We start from the raw sequence: 18,908 nt of genomic DNA, 5'->3' as shown, positions 1-18,908 counted from the left end.
GTGAAGTGGTTAGAGTTTCAGAATAGGCTCTGGGAGACTCATGTTTGAATTACCACTCTGCAGTGGAAGCTTACTTACGTTTATCCAGTCGCACATTTTCAGCCTAACCTACCTCTCAGGGTTGTTGTGAAGATTATATGGAAGCAAGGAGAATGATGTAAGAGGCTTTGATTCTGCATTGTGGAGAAAGGCAGTATATAAATGAAGTAAATTAATATATATGAAGACAGAGGCAGATAAAATATAATTCATTTAGTGGGTTTGAAGGAGTGCAGGATGCATAGGAAGGTGAATATATGGAGGGTACCAGGAGGAGAGTGATGTCATTGTGCAGTGTGGGGGCTGCCCTGGGAGCACTCCTGCACTCTGCAGGGGTCTGAATCGGGCCTGATTCAGCCCAAATTGATCTGATTCAGGCCCAAATCCAGCTGGATTCAGGCCGGAGTGAGCTGCTGTGGGGCGCAGGGGTGCTGCTGAGCTTTGCAGTGGCTGAATTCAGGCCCAAATCCAGCCTGATTCAGCCTGAATCCAACCCGATTTGGGCCTCTGTAGAATGCACGTGTGCTGTCACACACTGCAGTGGCTCTATCCAGCCCGATTCAGCCCAAATCTAGCCCACTTCAGGCCAAATAAGGCTGAATTCAGCCTGAATTGGGCTGCTGCAGTGCACAGAAGTGTGTTACGCTGCCTGGGGGTGCACCTAGGTGCACCCCCCCCACTGGCCAGGTAAGCGGGAACTGGGGTGGAGGGTGGAAGCAAGGGATTCCCTGCCCCTGGCGAAGGACAGGCAACCCTTGTTAGGACAATGGACTCTTTCATCAGAAAGTTGAATCAATATCTGTAATTCTGGACAATGGCCCTAGAACGCAAATCAAAAGTTCACAGTAACAAGATGGGGAAGATTTGTGAGCAAACCTAGAGGAACCTGTAGATGTGCACAATTGGGATGGAAGTTAAACTTTCCCCAAGAAGAGAATGTCAACTCAGATCTCATGAGATCCCAGTTAACACTGATTTTTCTAGCAACTGATCCACTGGATCTTGGGCCAAGGCAGCTCTAACATGACAGCAGGTTGGGGGAAAGGAGGATGCTTGGAAAATGGGGAGGGTTAAGTGGAGGGATGGCTGAAAGGGGAGAGAGGGAGAATGAAAATCTGGGGAAGAAAGTAGAGAAAGTGCTGGGAAGAGAAACTGAGCTTTAAATGGAGTTTTAGCCTATTGGTATTAGGAGAGAGAAGCCTTATTTTCAATGTAACAGTATGCTCTCTCTCTCATTCTCTCTCTCTCTCTCTCTGGCTACGTCTATGCTGCCTGTTCAGTCTGTCTCAAGGCGACTTACAATTAAATTTTAATTTTTAATGTTGGTAGAGTGCTTATTTGTTAACATTTGGATAACAATCTACGGGTATCATTTTATGGATACTATTGTCTTAAAATTGTTTCTTTGTGAAGGCGCATGAGTTTCTTAGATATTGAAGTAGTGGCCAGTCAATCTTTATTACGGTCATAGACCACACAATAATAGCATACAACCCAGTCATGGTAAGTCATATTATTTACAGATCTATTCACTAAAATTTCAGGGTACAGAGTCTTAAATATTTAAAACCTTAAAACCTGAGTGCCTAAGACCAAATTATTAAATATTAAAATCCTTAACATTATAAAATATTTAAATATTTCCCCCTGTAAAATACTTCCTAATCCGTATGGCTTGCACAGCAAAATTTGCCACCTTTAATGTAATTTCATGGTCCTTATCGGCTAAAAGCTTATCTAGATAGAATCTGTCATTTCTACCTGGGAACCGATTACAAATTGGAGTTATGAAGATTGCCCTAATATTTTGATAAAGCTCACACTCGAAGAGTACATGTCCCCTAGTTTCTATCTTTCCAGCCCCACATATACATACTCTTTTCTCGAGTGGTTGTTTTGCATATCTGCCCTCCATGACCGCTGATGGTAACGTGTCCATTCTGAGGAGGGTAACTGCTCTTCTATAATCTGCTTTATCCAAGTTTTGTAAGTAAGGCATCATTATCACTTGGTTTAGGCTATCTATTCCCGGGAAGTACCCTTTGACTTGACTCAAGTCGTTCTGCCTTTCAATATCCAGGATTCTTTGTTTCACAAAGGGTTTGACCATGTCATGTTCCATATTCATCAGAAACTGTTTGGAAAGGCCATAATAACCCAATTTGCGCTCTGTTTCTTTGATCCAAAGTGGTGCTTTAGAATCCCATGCTATTAAACCAGTTAAACCGGAGGGATTAGTTATTAGCTTAAACCAATAGACAATGGTAGCAATCCACAGGCGTGCTTTTACAGTGACCATACCGGATTCCAACCGAATATGTGCATTAGAGACACAAAAGGGAACCTGCAAAATGTGCCTTAAAAACTTGGATTGCACTTTTTCCAGTGACTGCCAATAAGACTGATGTGTTGTTATGCTCAAGGGCGCCGCATAAAGTAATTGGGCAAGAGACTTAGCCTTGAAAATCTTGACTGCTGCTGCAACATTCTGGCCCCCAGAAGACCAATAAAATTTCTCAATTGCTCGCGCACTTTTAGCTGCGCTTGTTGTAACATGGTCCACATGAGCTTTTCTAGAGCCAGAAGCCTGAAAGGCAGTTCCTAAATATTTAAAACAACGGACTTGCTCAATATCCACCGAGTCTATCTTCCACTGGTAAGTTCGCCACTTGCTTCCAAAAACTAGAACCTTTGATTTTTGATAATTAATTTTGATGTAATTGGCCTGACAGTATTGAGCTAATATTTCCATAGCTCGTTTAAGGCCACTGGGGGTTCTAGAGATTAATACTGCATCATCTGCATATAGCAGAAGGGGGACATGCCTGTCAGCAACCTTGGGGGCATGTACCTCCGGACAGTTTAAGTACTCCCCTAGGTCATTTATAAAGAGGTTGAACAGAGTTGGTGCTAAAATACAACCCTGTTTAACCCCCTTCTCTGCTTTTATGGCTTCTGTAAGGTGGCCTTGGGCATCTGTCCTTACCTGGATCTTAGTATTCCTGTATAGAGCCCTCATTAGGGTCAGCAATCTCTTTTCAATACCCATCCCTTTTAGCTTTTCCCATAGTAGGTTACGATGTATCATATCAAAAGCAGATTTAAAATCTATAAAGGCTGCATACAGGGAAACGATATTATTAGATGCGTATTTAGTGATCAAATGGTCTAAAATTACACAGTGATCCAAGGTTGAGCATCTTGGTCTAAATCCGGCCTGTTCTTCTCTCAGAATATTATTTTGCTCAATCCACTCCCAGAGTTTTCCTTTCAGGTGTCTAGCATACAACTTACTTATTATACTTAGGAGGCTGATAGGTCTATAGTTATTTGGGTCACTTTTGTTGCCTTTCTTACTTTCTTGAAGTAGTGGCAGTTGAGCTAATGGGGACTCCAAAAGAGATAAATGAATTTATATTAGTAATAAGAGCTGAAATATATTAAACTTCACAACATCTCTTATTTCTTGTATGGATCTACTTATTTTCTTCGTGAAAAGCTGAATTCCATGGTCTGTGTAGCAGTGGAGTAGGAATTACTGTTGATGGAAGAGGTAATGTTTCATATTATTTTGATGATTCTTCTACAAAAAATTAAGCAAATTATGATTAATTAATCTTGTGAAAGTAATGAGAGACAGTGACTAGAGATTTTTGTTTTTCAGCTTGGCACACATCTTTTATTTGTGATCTGGTACCATATTTGAAAATGAAACAGATCCCAAGGAGAGATTCTGCTCCTATATTGTGCAGAGCACAACTCACTTTTGCTGCATTGTTTTAATGTACTGTAATAATATTTTAATAAAACAAAGCAATTTTATTTATTAAAATATGTATAAAGATAACTTTCAAACATTTTTACATTTTATAATCTGAAATTGTACACAGCATCAGTGATCCTCAACTCATGGGTCAGGAGGACCTTAGGTGGGTCGCTGAGTCCTACCAGCTGGGTTGTGAACCCCTCCATAGCTGTCATTTTTGTATTGCCTTTTGGAAGATCCTGCTATTAATGCAGAAGTAGTGTGCCAGTGCTTCTGCGTCTTTTTGCAAACTTGCTGAATTTATTTCAAGATAGAGAGGATCCTTTCATGGTTTGACCGTTGGTTTGCTCCTCCCTGTGGTGCTCTTCTTGTTTCTTGTTTTGTGCATCTTGTCCCTGACCTTATTTAAACTATCTTTTTAAAATATATTTTCAGTGTGAGTGGTTTTCTCATCTGTAATGTATTCATATATATTCAGTGTCATCATTATATCTTATTCTAAATCAGGCATTAGAGTGTGGATCAAAAAAATCCATACAGTGGGGCTAGGTACAGACAAGGAGGGATTTTTCTGCAATTCTGAGGGATACCCTGGGTTTGCAGAATATTCTGAAATCTTTAAAAAAATCATAGAGGGTTAAGAACCCATAATAGAAGAAATGTCTATAGCTTTAGGAGATGAAAGTCCCCCAAGGCCCAAACTACATATTATGTATAATACAAGATTTCCATGGGAACTTGAAGTAGGATACCAGCTGTGAATTCTTTGTAGGAATTCAGTTCTAAACACGACAGGGGCCTGAATTGGGTTTGGACCATGTCACACAGGGAGGAGGGGCTTAAGCTTTCCCTTGTGCTATTTTCCTGACCCAAAATGCCAGTGAGGCATATTTGCCCAGTGGGGGCTGCACAGGCAAGCATTCAATCAATGAATGTGCAGCCCTCACTGGGGCAAATAATGCCCTCCAGGACAGTTTGGCCTGGGAAAATAACACAAAGAGGAAAGTTGAAGCCCTCCCTCCCTCATGCTGAGGTCCCAGGCTGAACTGGGCCCCTGCAGTGTTCCAGGATTGAATTCTTATGGTATGGCTACAAGTCCTTGTAGCAATCATGTGCTCGACTTTATGGTTGTTTAAAATTTTTCTGCTACCATATTGTTGTTTCCCTGACTGTCCAGACTGATGTTCTTTATTATATTTTGCTCAGTGAATGTCCTAGCTGTTGATCATATTATGTTTCACTTGCGCTGTGGAATCCACCTTGGATCTAGGCAGGCTACAAATAAACAAACAAACAAACACATAATGTAGTTTGGGCTTGAGATATTTATTGTATGTTCTGAGATCTTAGTAGCCATTTTGCTGAAAATATTGCTGAGCCTTCAAAGCCTTGGTTTCAGTCAGACAAAGATTGGGGGTGAGACTGAAAAGGCTAAAAGATGGAAAGAAGGGAATGAAGCAGGGTAAGAGAGAGAGAACAAGAAGTTGAAGTGGGAAAACAAAAAGATAGGTGGTGAGAAAGAAGGAAAGGAGATAGGCTGATGGAGGGAGGGAAAACTAAAGACATGGACAAGGATCATATAAAAGTAGGTAGAAGTAGGTAGGTTGGTTGATAATAAGGAGAAAAGTAAGCAAAGAAAGAGGAAAAGTTCTAGGATCTGCCAGGTGAGTGAAAGAGGAAATAGTGTGTGGAGGATATGGGGTAGAGGAAAATGAGACTCCCCCTGCAAGTCCTTGTGGGTCCCCTGCTTGTTCAAATTATATAACCTGTATTAATAAACTTAATTACTCTACTGTTACAGATATTAATGAGTGTGCTTTAGATCCTGATATTTGCTCCAATGGGATTTGTGAAAACCTTCGTGGCAGCTATCGTTGTAATTGTAACAGTGGGTATGAATCAGATGTTTCAGGAAGAAATTGCATTGGTAAGTTATTTAAACAGTTTATACAGAGATCAATGACAATGATTTCTGTGGCAGCAGCCTGTGACTTTGACTATAATAAAATGAATGAACTTGTTGCTATGATATGACCGCAGATTGCAACTAACCACTAGATTTTCATGTTTTTCATGATTTCAATTCCAATTGCAGATTAACAATCTGATTCTTAATGAACACAGGTTTCCATTTGTTTCAGGAAAGACTCAAATCTAACATTCCATTTAATTTCTGATTTTACTTGTATATTGTTATTTTACTGTGTTGCTTAATATTTGATATTTTGGGTTATGATATTATATGATTATATTACTGGATTATATTGTTTAACTAAACAATAGGTGTATTTATATAACATCAACATAAATTATTTATAAATACGAGTTAAGATCTGGATAATCTGTTGTCAATTTCTATTTTAGTGATTGCTCTTGACATCTAAGTTTTCACAAGCCAATAACTGCAACACAGGGTTTTTGCTTTTTTTTAAGCTTCTTTATTTTTACTAGGGTAAAACCAGTACTTAATTGTGATACTATCGTCATTCCAAACATTCCTTTAGATTTCAGCAAAGTCAACATACAGAATATATTTTTTTCTTCTCAAGTGTTAACTTTAGAAATATTGCAGTTATGCTTGATGGAGGTTAAAGAATGAAAGATTAAAGAATAATTTTAACTGGAAATAATGGACTGGATCTAAGGCACCTTTTTTCTTGATGATGCCTTCTGTTTGCAGAAGTGATATTTCACACCTCATGCTAGAGTTATATAAGAAACATAAAATAAGCTCTTGCTTATGTGGAAACATAATGACTTGTTTTGAAACTAAGTTCAAACATAATGACTTGTTTTGAACCACTTGACAAAAAATGTTGCTGCAAACATGTGTAGAATAGCTCTGGTAGTTATTTTTCTTGTGCTCATGGTTGCTGTCCAGCGTCTATGGGCAGCAGGAAAAGGTGAGGGGGGAAGCACCTTGGAAAGAAAACACAAACACCGCGAGTGGAGAAAAAAGGAAGGCCACAACTTTATTGATTACAGCAGTAGGAGCATTGGCACGCATAGCGATCGGATCCCACATCGGCTGACCCACCTGTCAGGCGATGACCTCCAGCCCCCACAGACCCCTGCTGTGGAGGGGAAAACCCGGGATGGCAGCAGGGGACATGTGGGTGTACACCCCTTGGTGTCCCCCTGCCACCTAGGAGCGAGTCTTTCCCAGAAGCCCTCCAGCAGGGCCTGCCCCTTCGACTCGCTCCCTAGGTTCCTTATGGGAACCCCCTAAAATGGGAGGTAGATGGGGCAGGCTGACCCCATCTCCCCCCCTGAGGGATCGGATCCCAATGCAACACCGCCACAAGAGCCCCAAAGCGGCTCCTGCCAAATGCCCCTAATGCTGCAGCCAATCCAAGATGCCGTCTCGAATGTCCTGCAACCAGATGTCCTGGCCCCAGCTGGACAGGTGCACACCGTCAGAGCTGAACAGTGCCTCCATCCGAAAGGATATATCTGGGTGCCTGACTAAAACACACCCCACTGCTGACATATAACGCCCCATGGCTCTGGCAAGCCTCTGCCATATTCCGTCCACCTTCTTCGGACACTGCGCCCCCCGCCAATGTCGCCGCTGCACTAAGTCTGACCATAAGAAGCGAGTCCCTGGGAAGAGCCCCATCAGGTGGTCGAGATCCGCCACCATGGCCCGCCTCAGCTCCAGCCCCTCGCTTCCCCAAGTCATTTTCACCAAGTTGAATAATCAGCGCATGCGGAGCCCCCCACTGGCGGGCATTGCAGAGCATGGTCGAGACCAGCGACTCCCACAACATCCCTCTTTTTCTGATCCACGTGACGCAAGTGCGGTCCTCCAGGCCCAGATGTTCACCCCACCCAGATTAAGCCATGTAGATCCTGGCCCAATGGACGATGCTGTGCCCGCAGATCCACACCTGCTTGCGGTGACCTGTCAAAGCTGGATAGCATAAAGAGCCATTAAGGACTATTACCGGACAATGGCCGCATGTAGGAGAGGTAAGCCCCTGACCTCCACCGCCCAATGGCCTGAATCTGTGAAGCCCCCAAACCCAGCTTGGCCACCACGCTAGCCACCCCAATCCGGAAGGAATGGGTTCCGAAGACCTCTGCTTTAAGGCCCCCAGCTGCCAGGCAAGCCTGCAGCACGGCCGTGAACTGAAATCTCGACACCGGGGATGAGTCAGCATGGAGGAAGAGAGAGCCCTTTTGGTGGGGACGGATGTCGAGATAGTCCCTGGTGGCTTTTACCGGGCAGAGGGAAATGTTGGCAGCTGGGCGGAGAAGGAAGCTAACCCCCTTCCCCAGCTGATCTGTCTTGGAGCAGTGTATCCTGACATACACATCGCGTGGCGATAGGCGGACATCGCAACTCTGCAACGCCCACCCCGAGGGGTCCCGGTGGGAGCCGGCCACGAGCTCCCCCACGTGGAGGGCTCCAAAGAAAGCCAGCGAGAAGGCTGCACGGAAGAGACGGGCCTCGAAATCGGACCAGCACACGCTGGAGGCCAGGCTCATGATTTTCTGTAGCATGGGCACGGTGATAGGCCGCCGCCAGTCCGGTGGAGGGGGGTCCAACTGCATCCAGCCTTTTATAGCCCGCCTGGCTGTGAAACCATCACACGGATCAGGGAAGCCCTCGGCTTTGCTGAAAAAGGAAATGGCTGCCAAGTCCCTCTGCATGGTTCTGGGGGCCCGCCCCAGTTCCCTCAGGTGTGCCAGATATTGCAGCACCACCTCCCGTGATGTGGGCCAATCGTGGGGGCCCCCCACGCTGGATGAGAAGGCCAGGAAAAGCTCAGCCGTGGCTGAGTAAGCCCAAAGGGTTGAAGGGGCTACCGAGCTAAGTACTCCCTGGATCACTGACTGCTGCCAAGCTGCCACAGGTCCTCAGGAAATTCCTCTGGCTTGGACTGAGCGGTTGGCGCCAGGCTGAAGAACCTCTCCATCTGGAATCAAGACAATGCGTCCACAATGCCGTTATCCACCCCTGCTATGTGCCGGGCCAAAAAGGTAATGTTAGCAGAGAGACAGGACATGACAAAACGGCGGACCAGGCGCATGACCCACTCAGAGCAAGAGGACTGCCTGTTCAGGACCCTCACCACGGCCTGGTTGTCACACCAGAAGGTCACCCGCTTATCCTTCAGAAGATCCCTCCAGATGATGTGACCGCCACTAAGATAGGGAATAGCTCCAGGAAGGTGAGGTCCCTGAGGATGTCCATTTCTGCCCAAGAGAGTGGCCACCGCTGGGCGCACCAGCGGCCCTTGAAATATACACCGAACCCGAGCCTGCCGGAGGCATCTGAATGGACCTGGAGATCCGACCCCAGCACCCATGCGTCCTGCCAGAGGGAGACCCCATTGAACCCCACAAGGAAGTTAAGCCAGACACGCAGATCCTCCCTGATGCCCTTTGTGATGCGGATGCGATGATGAGGGGAGGAAGCCCCTTTGGCGGCCTGTGTCAGCCGCACGCAGAAGGCCCGTCCTGGGGAGACCACCCGGCAGGCCAAGTTGAGGTGGCCGATAATTGACTGCAGCTCCCTGAGCGTGCACTTGTGGCAAGCTATAGCTTGCGACAGCATGACCCGTAAGCGGTCCAACTTATCTGCTGGCAGGCGTGAAAGCCCGGCCACTGAGTCCAACTCAATGCCCAAATAGACTAGCCGAGTGGAGGGGCCTCCATCTTATCCTAGGCTAAGGGGACCCCTAAATCGTGGGCCATACCCTGAAAGGCGCGAAGCTGGTCGGCTCACGCCGACCCTGGGGGGGGGGCAGAGATCAAAAAATCATCCAGGTAGTGTGTGATGTGCGGGGCCCCCATGCGTCCCTTTGCTGCCCATTCCAAAAAGGTGCTGAACACTTCAAAAGCCGTACATGCGACAGAGCACCCCATGGGCATGGCCTTATCCACGTACCAATCTTCTTGGAATTTGAAACCCAGCAGAAATCTAGGGGGTGGACAGGCAGGAAACGGAAAGCAGACTGCACATCGCACTTGGCCATGAGGGCCCCGTGGCTGTAAGACCTGACCATCCTGACTGCGTGATCAAAAGAAGCGTATTTAACTGAGCAGTACTCCTGTGGGATGGCCTCGTTAACGGACGAGCCCTGGGGGTAGGAGAGGTGGTAAATGAGGCGGTATTTCCCCGGGGCCTTCTTTGGGACCACCCCCAGAGGGGAGACCCTCAGGTTGGGCAGGGGAGGGGATGAAAATGGGCCTGCTATGCGACCTGCAGAAATCTCCTTGGCCAGCTTGGAGGCCACGACCTCAGGCATTTCTCTAGCGGATTTTAAGTTGCCTGCCGTGGTAGACACCCGGGGGCCAGTGAACAGGATGCGGAAACCCAAGGAAAAGCCCTCTGCCAAGTAACGAGTAGCCCGCTTGTTGGGGTAATGGAGAAAGAGGGGGAGCAGGGCCCTGAGCTTGACTGGAGTGGGAGCCAGTCCGGATATCTCCGTCCCGGCCCTATTTACTGCCCGCAGAAGACTGTGCAGCATTGGCACCGGGTCCCCCCTCCTTACAGGAGCCACCGCTGGAGGACCAGCTGGAACAAAAGGGCTGAGGGTTCGGGCCGCCCCGGGGGCATGATGGGTGAGGGTGGGGGCCCATGCAAAAATCACAACTGTAATCATATCTACACCTGGGCCGCTGGCATTTCCCTTGATTATACTCCCAACAAATCCCCCTGCCCTTGTCGCGCCGGCTCGAGCCCCGCCCCCCCCTGAGAGCCATCACCTCTCCCCCTGATGTAGCTTCTGGCTAATGAGGTCCCACCTGGCCCTGGGGTTATGGGATGCCCTCTTCCTGAAGGCTTCGTCGTATTCTATGGCCGCCGAGTCCCCTGCTAAGGCCCTGGCCCTGAGAATGTTCCCCTGATGGTTGGACAGGTGCCATCCCCATTCAGGGTAGGCTGCCTGGACCACCCCCATATAGACCGTGTAACCCTCCAGCCAATTGTTGAAAGACCGTTCAACCGCCTCCTTCCTGGCCTCCCTCTTATCCCGTTTTGAGTGGGGGGTGTTTCTGCCATCCTCTGCTTCCGGCCTAATGAGGGAGAAGATGTCTACGTAGTACCTATCTAGAATACGCTCCCTCACTTTTCGTGAGAGGTGAATACCCGGGGGATCTTCATCATCCGTGAAGGATGAGATGGTGGGAAGGGGCTCAGGGGGGAGTCCAGCTGCCCAAACCTCCCTGAGGTCCCCTCCTCCCCCGCTCAACCCAGCCCACCGCCGCAGTGCCCACTTGGGGAGACCTGGAACATGGGCTGCAGCCCCCCAGTAGTCACCCCCCTGGCCCTCACCATCTGAGGAAGAAGACATACCTGAGGATCCGCTGCTATCGGTTTCGTCCTTGTGCCGGTGCGACCGCCGTGCCTTTTTGTGCAACTTCCTTCTCTTCTTGGCCCACTGCTGCTCTGGGCTGGTGGATGCCTCCTCACTTGAGCTGGCTCTAGCCATGCGGCCCCTCCTGGCCCTCTTCCCTCTGCTTGTGCTGGCACTCCTTGGTCTGTGGCCCTCCACAGGCTCTTGGGCGGCCTGAGCCACCCCTGCCCCCAAGCTCCCCATCTGCTCCACCTTTGATGTTAGCAAGTCAAGGGCCCTGCTGATATCCTGCAGAGATCTCATATCGGACCTCCCCTCATCGGCCCTCCCACGGACTGGGCTACCCAGCTCCTTGCGCCTCCCTACCACCTTCTTGGCCCTGCTGGCCCCAGCCGGGACCCTGTGCCCAGAGCCTTGAGTTGGGCCCGCTGAACCCACGGCAGGCGGAGGCCACGCCGAGCTCCTGCCTCCCTTAGGCTTGACTGCCCTCGCCGAAGCCACCCTAGCTGTTGCCCGGGCCTGAGGGGAATTAGCAGCAACCTTGCCCACTCTGGACCTTCCGCCCACCTGCCCAGCTCGCCTCATGGCCTTTCGGGCTGCCGCTGTTGGCCGCTACACTTTCTTCCTGGTGCCCAATGCTGGAGCCATGTGCTCCGCTGTGAGCCCGTTGGGGAACGTTGGTTGTCACTGCCACCCCCTTCTTGCTGCGCCTCGCCTGCCCAGGACTCCTCCGGAACTCCTTCGATGCTGCCGCTCTGCCCCCAACGCTCGCTGAGCTGACGACTGCCGTGCCCCGTTAGCGAAGCCCTGGCCGGCAGCCCAAGTCGCTTGCTGCTGAAGGTATTGCTAACATGATTTCAGCTCCAGCAGCACCGCCCAAGCAGCCGCCGACTTCGCTTCCCAGGACACGACTGAGCTGAGCTCAGGGCGTCCCTGCTTAAATCTTAGCCCGCCAGACCAGAGGGAAGACTGGGCTCCCCAGGTCCGACTCGAACCCCGCCCCCTCCCGGCCATCCTCCGCCGTGATTGGCCGGACGGGGAATTTGAATTGATTGGGTGCACGCAAGCCCCAGGGGAGCCTGGGAGGCAGCGCCACATCCACCGCGTTCCCCCACCCCGTCCAGCCGCCCCGCAGACAGCAAACCGGCCGCTCGGGTAAGTCATGCGACCGTTGCTTCTTCATGTACTCTGAGTAAGAAACCAAAAGGTGTAATTTTGTCAAGTGCTAAATATAGTTTATTGTCAAAGAAAATTAATGTATTGCATCTTATTTATCAAATTAACATACAAAATGGATAGTGGTGTCTATTTGTAAACTTAACTAATGCAAGATCATGAGTTTGTATTCAGCAGTAGATGTGGAATGATTTACCTTACAGCTGAGCCCCACTTCACTACCTTGTTTGCAAGCTGCTAAGAGGCATTTCTTTTTTTGATGATTTTGCGGGAGTGAACTAAGACTATAGATTTTAATGAGCTTAGACTGGAGTAACTCTGCTTAGGATTGCACTTCAAGAATATGTATTTGCTCCCCTTACCCATAGCAGTTAATGTGCTCTCTGTGTTGTTGCAGGGTATGATTTTTCCGTATTTTCCACCCCACAGAATGCCAGAGTGAGAGCAATTTTGGTTTGTCATTTTCATATGGTTTCATAACAACAGTGTCTCAAGGACAATTGTACTCTATCCCATCTTAACATGTCTTTTAAAATTTTATTTCCATGTCTTAACACAATTATTTTGAAATAGCATACAGTTCATCTCCATTCAACCTTAAAATCTGTTATTTTCATCCATTCTTTCTGGTTTTTAGTATCCATACTTTTTGTTAACATTTTTGTTTTCTGTTCATTTATTTTGAAACCTGCCAGAGTACCAAACTCTGTCAATTTCTCCATCAATATTTCAATTCCCTCTAATGGGTCTTAAAACTAAATCATCTGCGAAGGCTCTTAATCTGTATGACTCTTTTTTAATTTTTATGCCTCTAATCCTTTCCTCTTGTCTAATGTCTCTATTCAAAACCTCCAACACCAACATGAAAAAGAGCAGTGACAACAGACATCCTTGACCTGTTCCTTTTTGAATCTCACATGGTTTAGTTAATTCTCCATTAACAATAATTTTAGCATTCTGTGAAGCGAGGATTGATTTCACCCATTTTATAAAATTTCCCCCCAAACTCATCTTTTCTAAAACTTTAAACAGGAAAATCCAGTTCAAATTTTCAAAGGCCTTCTCAGCATCCAAGGAGATTAGAGCTGCTTGTTTTTCATTGTGTTTATCCAAATATTCCACTATATCCAATACAGTTCTGACATTGTCTTTCAACTGTCTTTTGGGTAAGAAACCACTTTGATCTTCATGAATAAAGTCTTTGAGAACATACTTAAGTGAAGTCTTCCTGCTAAAATCATGGTAAATAATTTGTAGTCAGCAATGATATGGGTCTATAGTTTTTTTGCTAGTATCAAATCTTGCCCTTCTTTGGTTATCAGTGTAATGTTAGCATCTTTCCAAGTCTCTGACATCTTTCCTCCCAATAAAACTGAATTCATTGTATTTTGCAAGGGTACTAAGATCTCATCTTAAAAGCATTTATAATATTGGCCAGATAGTCCATCGGGACCTGGTGACTTCCCAGTTTTCATCTTTTAATTGCTTCAACCACTTCTTGAAATGTTATTGGGCCATTCATCATCTGTTGTTGTCCCTCTGTAATTTTAGGTAGCTTCTGTTTTGTTAAATAATCATTCAATTTCTTTAAAGAAATATCCTGTCTTCTGTACAAGTTTGAATAATACTTAATAAGGGTCTTTTGGATGGCCCCATTTTCTGTTAGCATAGTATTCCCATTTTGCAATTTTAAGATCATTTTTTTCTCTCTCTCTTTTCTCCGTCTATAGGCCAACCACCTTCCTGGTTTATTAGCAAATTCGAAATTTCTCTGCTTAGCGTAATTCAGTTTTTTTCTCTAAATCACTTTGCATCTCTCTTAGTCACTTTGCATCTTTCCAGGCCAGGGAGGGGGTACTGTGCATCTGTCTCATCCAGGCAGCCCCCTTCCATCCTGCATCTCTGTCAACTACTTTGTATCTCTCCAGACCAGCCAGTTTGCATCTCTCCAGGCCAGGAACCCTCCACCCTTTGTAGCTCTCTTGGCCACTTTGCATTTTCCTGGGCCCTGCAGGCCAGGCAGGTGACTTTTGCTGCTGCACGAAGCAGCACCCACTGTTCTCCTATATATATCAGCCTGACATACCCTACCCTATCTCCAGTCTATTTATCCAACCAGTATCCAGGTTAACTTTCTTCTGTGTGTTCCTCAGTAATTATGAGATATCCCTGGTTAAGAACATAGAAGGGGCTCTGCTGCATCCAGACCATGGTTCCTGTAGTCCAGCATCCATTTAATTTTTTATTGATGAGAAATTAGAGTTCAGACAGCACAGAAGAAATGTATGAACCAATCTCATAACCCAAGGGAGATTTGTAAGATTATTTATTTTATTTATTTACATCATTTATAGTCCTGGACAACTGCCATGTCATCGCACCAAAGTTTAACTGTAGAATTCCTAAACAGCTCAGCCCACAGGTGCACTGTAACCACTACAGAGAAAGATTCTAAAAATTTAGGGTCCCAAACCTGCTTCCCAGACCTACTTCAAGCCAATCCTGGGGCCAATGCTGGGCATATCACCTACCCTGGCAGAAAACTCCAGATCCCAAGGTGCCTGCGGCATCAAACTAGACCTTGAATCTAGCCTCCAGTAACCTATCCTGCCTTCAAAATGAAACCCCACTATAACTTTCTAAGAACTCTTGCCAAATAAACAAATCAGCCTTCATGGCCCCTGAGATTCGTATATGATGATGGGGTTGGGATTCCCCTTTTAGTGCATTGCAAAACTGTCTTCAAAAGCCCTACTTGGGGCAACCGCTGTGCAGGCAAAGTCCTATGAGACTTTGATGGTCATGCAGTATCATCTTACCACTCATTCTAAAACTCACATCATGACTAAAGATGGGCACAAACAGCAATATGAACAAAAAAAAAAGCCACAAACAGTCCAATCTGCTGCTAGCGAACAAGCTGTTCATGAGGCCCCATTCTAAACGAACAGGTGGTCATTGCAAGCCTCATTCATTGCTGTTCGTTAAGCCAGACAGTCTGGCACCTGCAATCAATTCCCTTGGCAACTTAGGCAGGGATTGTCTGAACTCTGTCTGAACTCCTGCTGTTGTCCTGGAAACCCAAATCTAAGCCCAATTTAGCCTGATAGGCAGGTCTCCCTTTCAAGTGTGGAGCTCCAAATTTGTTACAACAAGGGAGCAAAGAGCAGGGGGGAGGGGGGCTCCCAGCTCTAGCTTAGTTTGCAGACAGTGGAGAGGGAGACAGTTGCCACTGACGTTTTGATAGAGTGCATTGGAGCTTGAATTTTCTTTGAGTGTGGTGGGATAGGGATCTACCCCTTCAAGTTCCAGGGCCGCTGCCAGGCTCTGGGCCAAGCTATTATTTATTATTGGTACCTTTCCTGCTGCCTGCTCAGGTAAGGTTTCTGGGAGTGGTGCAGTAGGGATCTTGACTTGGATGATGGCTGGAGGAGAGCCTGCCGGGCCCCACGAACAGCCAACCACGAGCATGTTCGTGAACAGGGCCATATTCGTGGTTGTTTGTGAGTCCCTGTTCGTGGATGGCAATGAACAACGAACATCATGTTCATTTTTTTCCTGTTTGTGCCCATCTCTAATCATGACCTTGCCTTCTCAGCTTGTAACCTACAAAGCTCCTGCTCAGTATCAATTTCAATGCTGAGAAAAGACAGTGCAGACAAACGACTTTCCGGTTTTTAATGAGTTAAAAATACCCCTAGCTCTTTGGTTATGTCCTGAAAATATTTAATGAGCTACTCACAGTTTCTTCAATGTGCTCTTCCAGAAAACAGAAAATCATCCCTGTAGTGACCAACATGAGATGTGCCTGACCTCTCTTTGACTGTCCACTTGAGGCATGTACTAAATTGCTCAAAAGCAGCATACAATATTGAGCACCCCATTGGTAGCCTTTATCCACATAAAAGTCCCCTTCAAAACAAACTAAGAAGATCAAAGTCCTCAGGGAGGATGGGCAATACAGGGACTTAAATTTCTTGGCCATACAATGCACGCTAGCTCCCTTAAATGGAATTCTAAAACCTTCAGAAAAATACTGACCCAAATATCTGCTGATGTAAGCAGTCAGACCCCTCCTCATGCTAAGCAGACAGTTTATGGATAGAATATCATAAACACCCTTTCTCATATATCTCAGTTCAAGACACTGCTTGGTCCAGAGCGGATGCCAGTCAAGCAGGAGCCTGGAAAATTACCAGAGTGTGAGTCAGTGCTGCTGACTGACTGATGCCCCTCTGTGCCCCAAGAGATACATTACTTAGGATAATGAAGCTCCCAGGAAATTCCTGATTTATCTTGTCAACACCTGATCTCACTTCCCCACACCCATTAAAAAAGCTAAAAAAGTTTGTCAAAGTACTTTTCATTGAGCTTTAGACTTAATCATAATTTTTTAAAACTAACTTTTAATTAACTTTAGATTAGGTTTCTATATATCTGTTTGAAATTTTTAAAAATACAATTAAACGACTGATATCTGTCAAAACTTTTTTTAAATAAAAGAACTAGCAACATTTTCAAAATTACAAATCAATCAAAATGCTATGAATTACTCATTTCCAAAATTAGTTGTATTTCAAAAGGTACTACAATAAAAACTGATATTCTTAATACAAAACCAATAATAATGAAGTATTTGTCTCAAAGTTGGTCAACATATTTGGTTTGGATTATATTAATTCAAGTAAGTACATTGAAAGATATGTTGATATGTTGTATGTTGTTATGTTAAGGCTCAGGCTTTAGCAAATTTTCTTCAGATCTAGGACCTAGCCCAGAAGTTTAAGGGCCTGACTCATCAATTACAGTATTTCTGTGTTGTGAAGTGGCTTGAAATAGGTCTTTGGAAAGTCAGCATCTATAATTCTTGGGGTTTACTTTATTATGTACTTATACAAAAAAAAAGTCTTATGCCTCCTGTATGAACCAGGACCCCCAACTCCTACCCCTGGGCACTGACCACAAGCACTCCAGAGCCTAGGCAGAAGGAAGGTTCCTGTTCTTTTGTAAGACTTTTCAGTCTCTGGTTTCTCTCTGAGGTTGTACCTGTATGGAAGTCATGAATTCAGACACAGGTTTAAATAAAACTTCAGTTTATTGATTGCGGAGTGTTGCTGAACATAAAGCACGCAAATTCAGGAAAAGGACACAAAACAAATACCCTGTTATTGCTTAACTAAAATCTGCCTAACTAAAACTTACAAAGCTTGCTACCTGTGCATCTCTGAGTAGCTCTTAACGGGTTGTTTCTTATTTAGCAAGTGTGCCATCTTCCTTGCCATGCAACACATGGCATGCTGAAGCACTGTAGAGCATGGAGTCTGCAGCTTCTCTCTCACATGATGATGAAGGAAAGATGTTAGAGAAGGGAACTGGGTATGCTGGGAAGCCATCTTTTCAGGACTCCATCCATCAACCTATCAACCAACAACCAATCAGGGCCCAACTGTCTAATTAGCATTTCCAGCTGTGTGGAAACAGGGGAGTGATGATAGGGGCTGTGAAAGCCAGTCTCTCAAGATTGAATCTCAAAAGAACAGAAACTGGCCTACAAGTGTTAGAATCAACAAAGGCCAGCACATTTTTGAGCCAGTTCAGAGCCTATGACAGTGAACAGTTGCGCACTGAACTAAAGTCTAGCCATTCTTAGTAAACTTCTGGCTTTAATTCTACAGTTCCTTACACAACCTTTACATCACCTTTTGACTTAGGGTAGCCAGGACTTCAGTGGCCCAAATGGGGGGATGGGGGGCGCACACACATTCTCTGGAGAACTTCCTTGTTGTACTAGGACTGATGTCATTGGTTGTGCGACAAGGAAGTGAAGGCCTCTCCACGGGGCCGATTTTTTCCTCCAGAACTCCCTGGCTTGTTTTTGCTGCATCTCCCCTCACCCCTCGCCAGCCTGGTAAGCGGTGGGGGGGGGCAGAGTCTGAGAGTGGGGGATCCTCTGCCCCTACCAAGTGAATGGGATCCCTGTTTTGGCTATATACCTTTTGATACAACTGGCTCTTAATCAAAGAATGACCTTTATTTTACTAAAACTATGATATAATATAAAGAACAGAGAATATGCATGGAAGCTTATATCATGACATGAACGTTTAAGCAGCTAATTATATTACCCAGGTCTAGCTAGCTCACTTGAAAATCACTAAATTTACCTCTGCATCCTAAATTGCTTCAATGCCACCTTTTAAATGAATATCAAAAAACCTAAATCAATATCAAACCTGTAAAACAAAAGTCTTAAAACATTAACAGCTCCTTAAAAACCCTATTATAATGCTAAAGAGTATGTTTCACTTTTCTTTTTTAGACATTGATGAATGTTTAGTGAACAGATTACTTTGTGACAATGGTCTGTGTCGAAATACACCTGGAAGCTATAGCTGTACATGTCCAAAGGGTTATATATTTAGCAGTGAGACAGACACGTGTGAAGGTAAGCATTCTTTGGTCTTTGGCTAACTGAGCATTGAGGGCTCATATATTTGGGCACTTGCCAAGGCCCACACCTTGGCAAAGGGCTCACGTTCAACAATCACTGTTACAATGGTTGTTGTGGGTTTTCCGGGCAGTATTGCCGTGGTCTTGGCATTGTAGTTCCTGACGTTTCG

The 18,908-nt window shown here is 45.8% G+C and overlaps 1 protein-coding gene across 1 annotated transcript in view; it reads left to right on the top strand.

Moving 5' to 3' along the window:
* The window catches only part of FBN2 (fibrillin 2), a 286,019-nt gene that overhangs the window by 133,756 nt on the left and 133,355 nt on the right, over positions 1–18,908 (top strand). Inside the window, exons 17-19 of the mRNA XM_054986552.1 lie at positions 3,539–3,592; positions 5,607–5,732; positions 18,608–18,733. Of these exons, the coding sequence (XP_054842527.1) occupies positions 3,539–3,592; positions 5,607–5,732; positions 18,608–18,733 (306 nt within the window). The remainder of the gene's footprint in view (positions 1–3,538; positions 3,593–5,606; positions 5,733–18,607; positions 18,734–18,908) is intronic.

The sequence above is a fragment of the Eublepharis macularius genome, chromosome 8 (genome assembly GCF_028583425.1).
Source record: "Eublepharis macularius isolate TG4126 chromosome 8, MPM_Emac_v1.0, whole genome shotgun sequence".
Classification (NCBI taxonomy): domain Eukaryota; kingdom Metazoa; phylum Chordata; class Lepidosauria; order Squamata; family Eublepharidae; genus Eublepharis; species Eublepharis macularius.
This window is presented reverse-complemented; position numbering and strand designations above follow the sequence as displayed.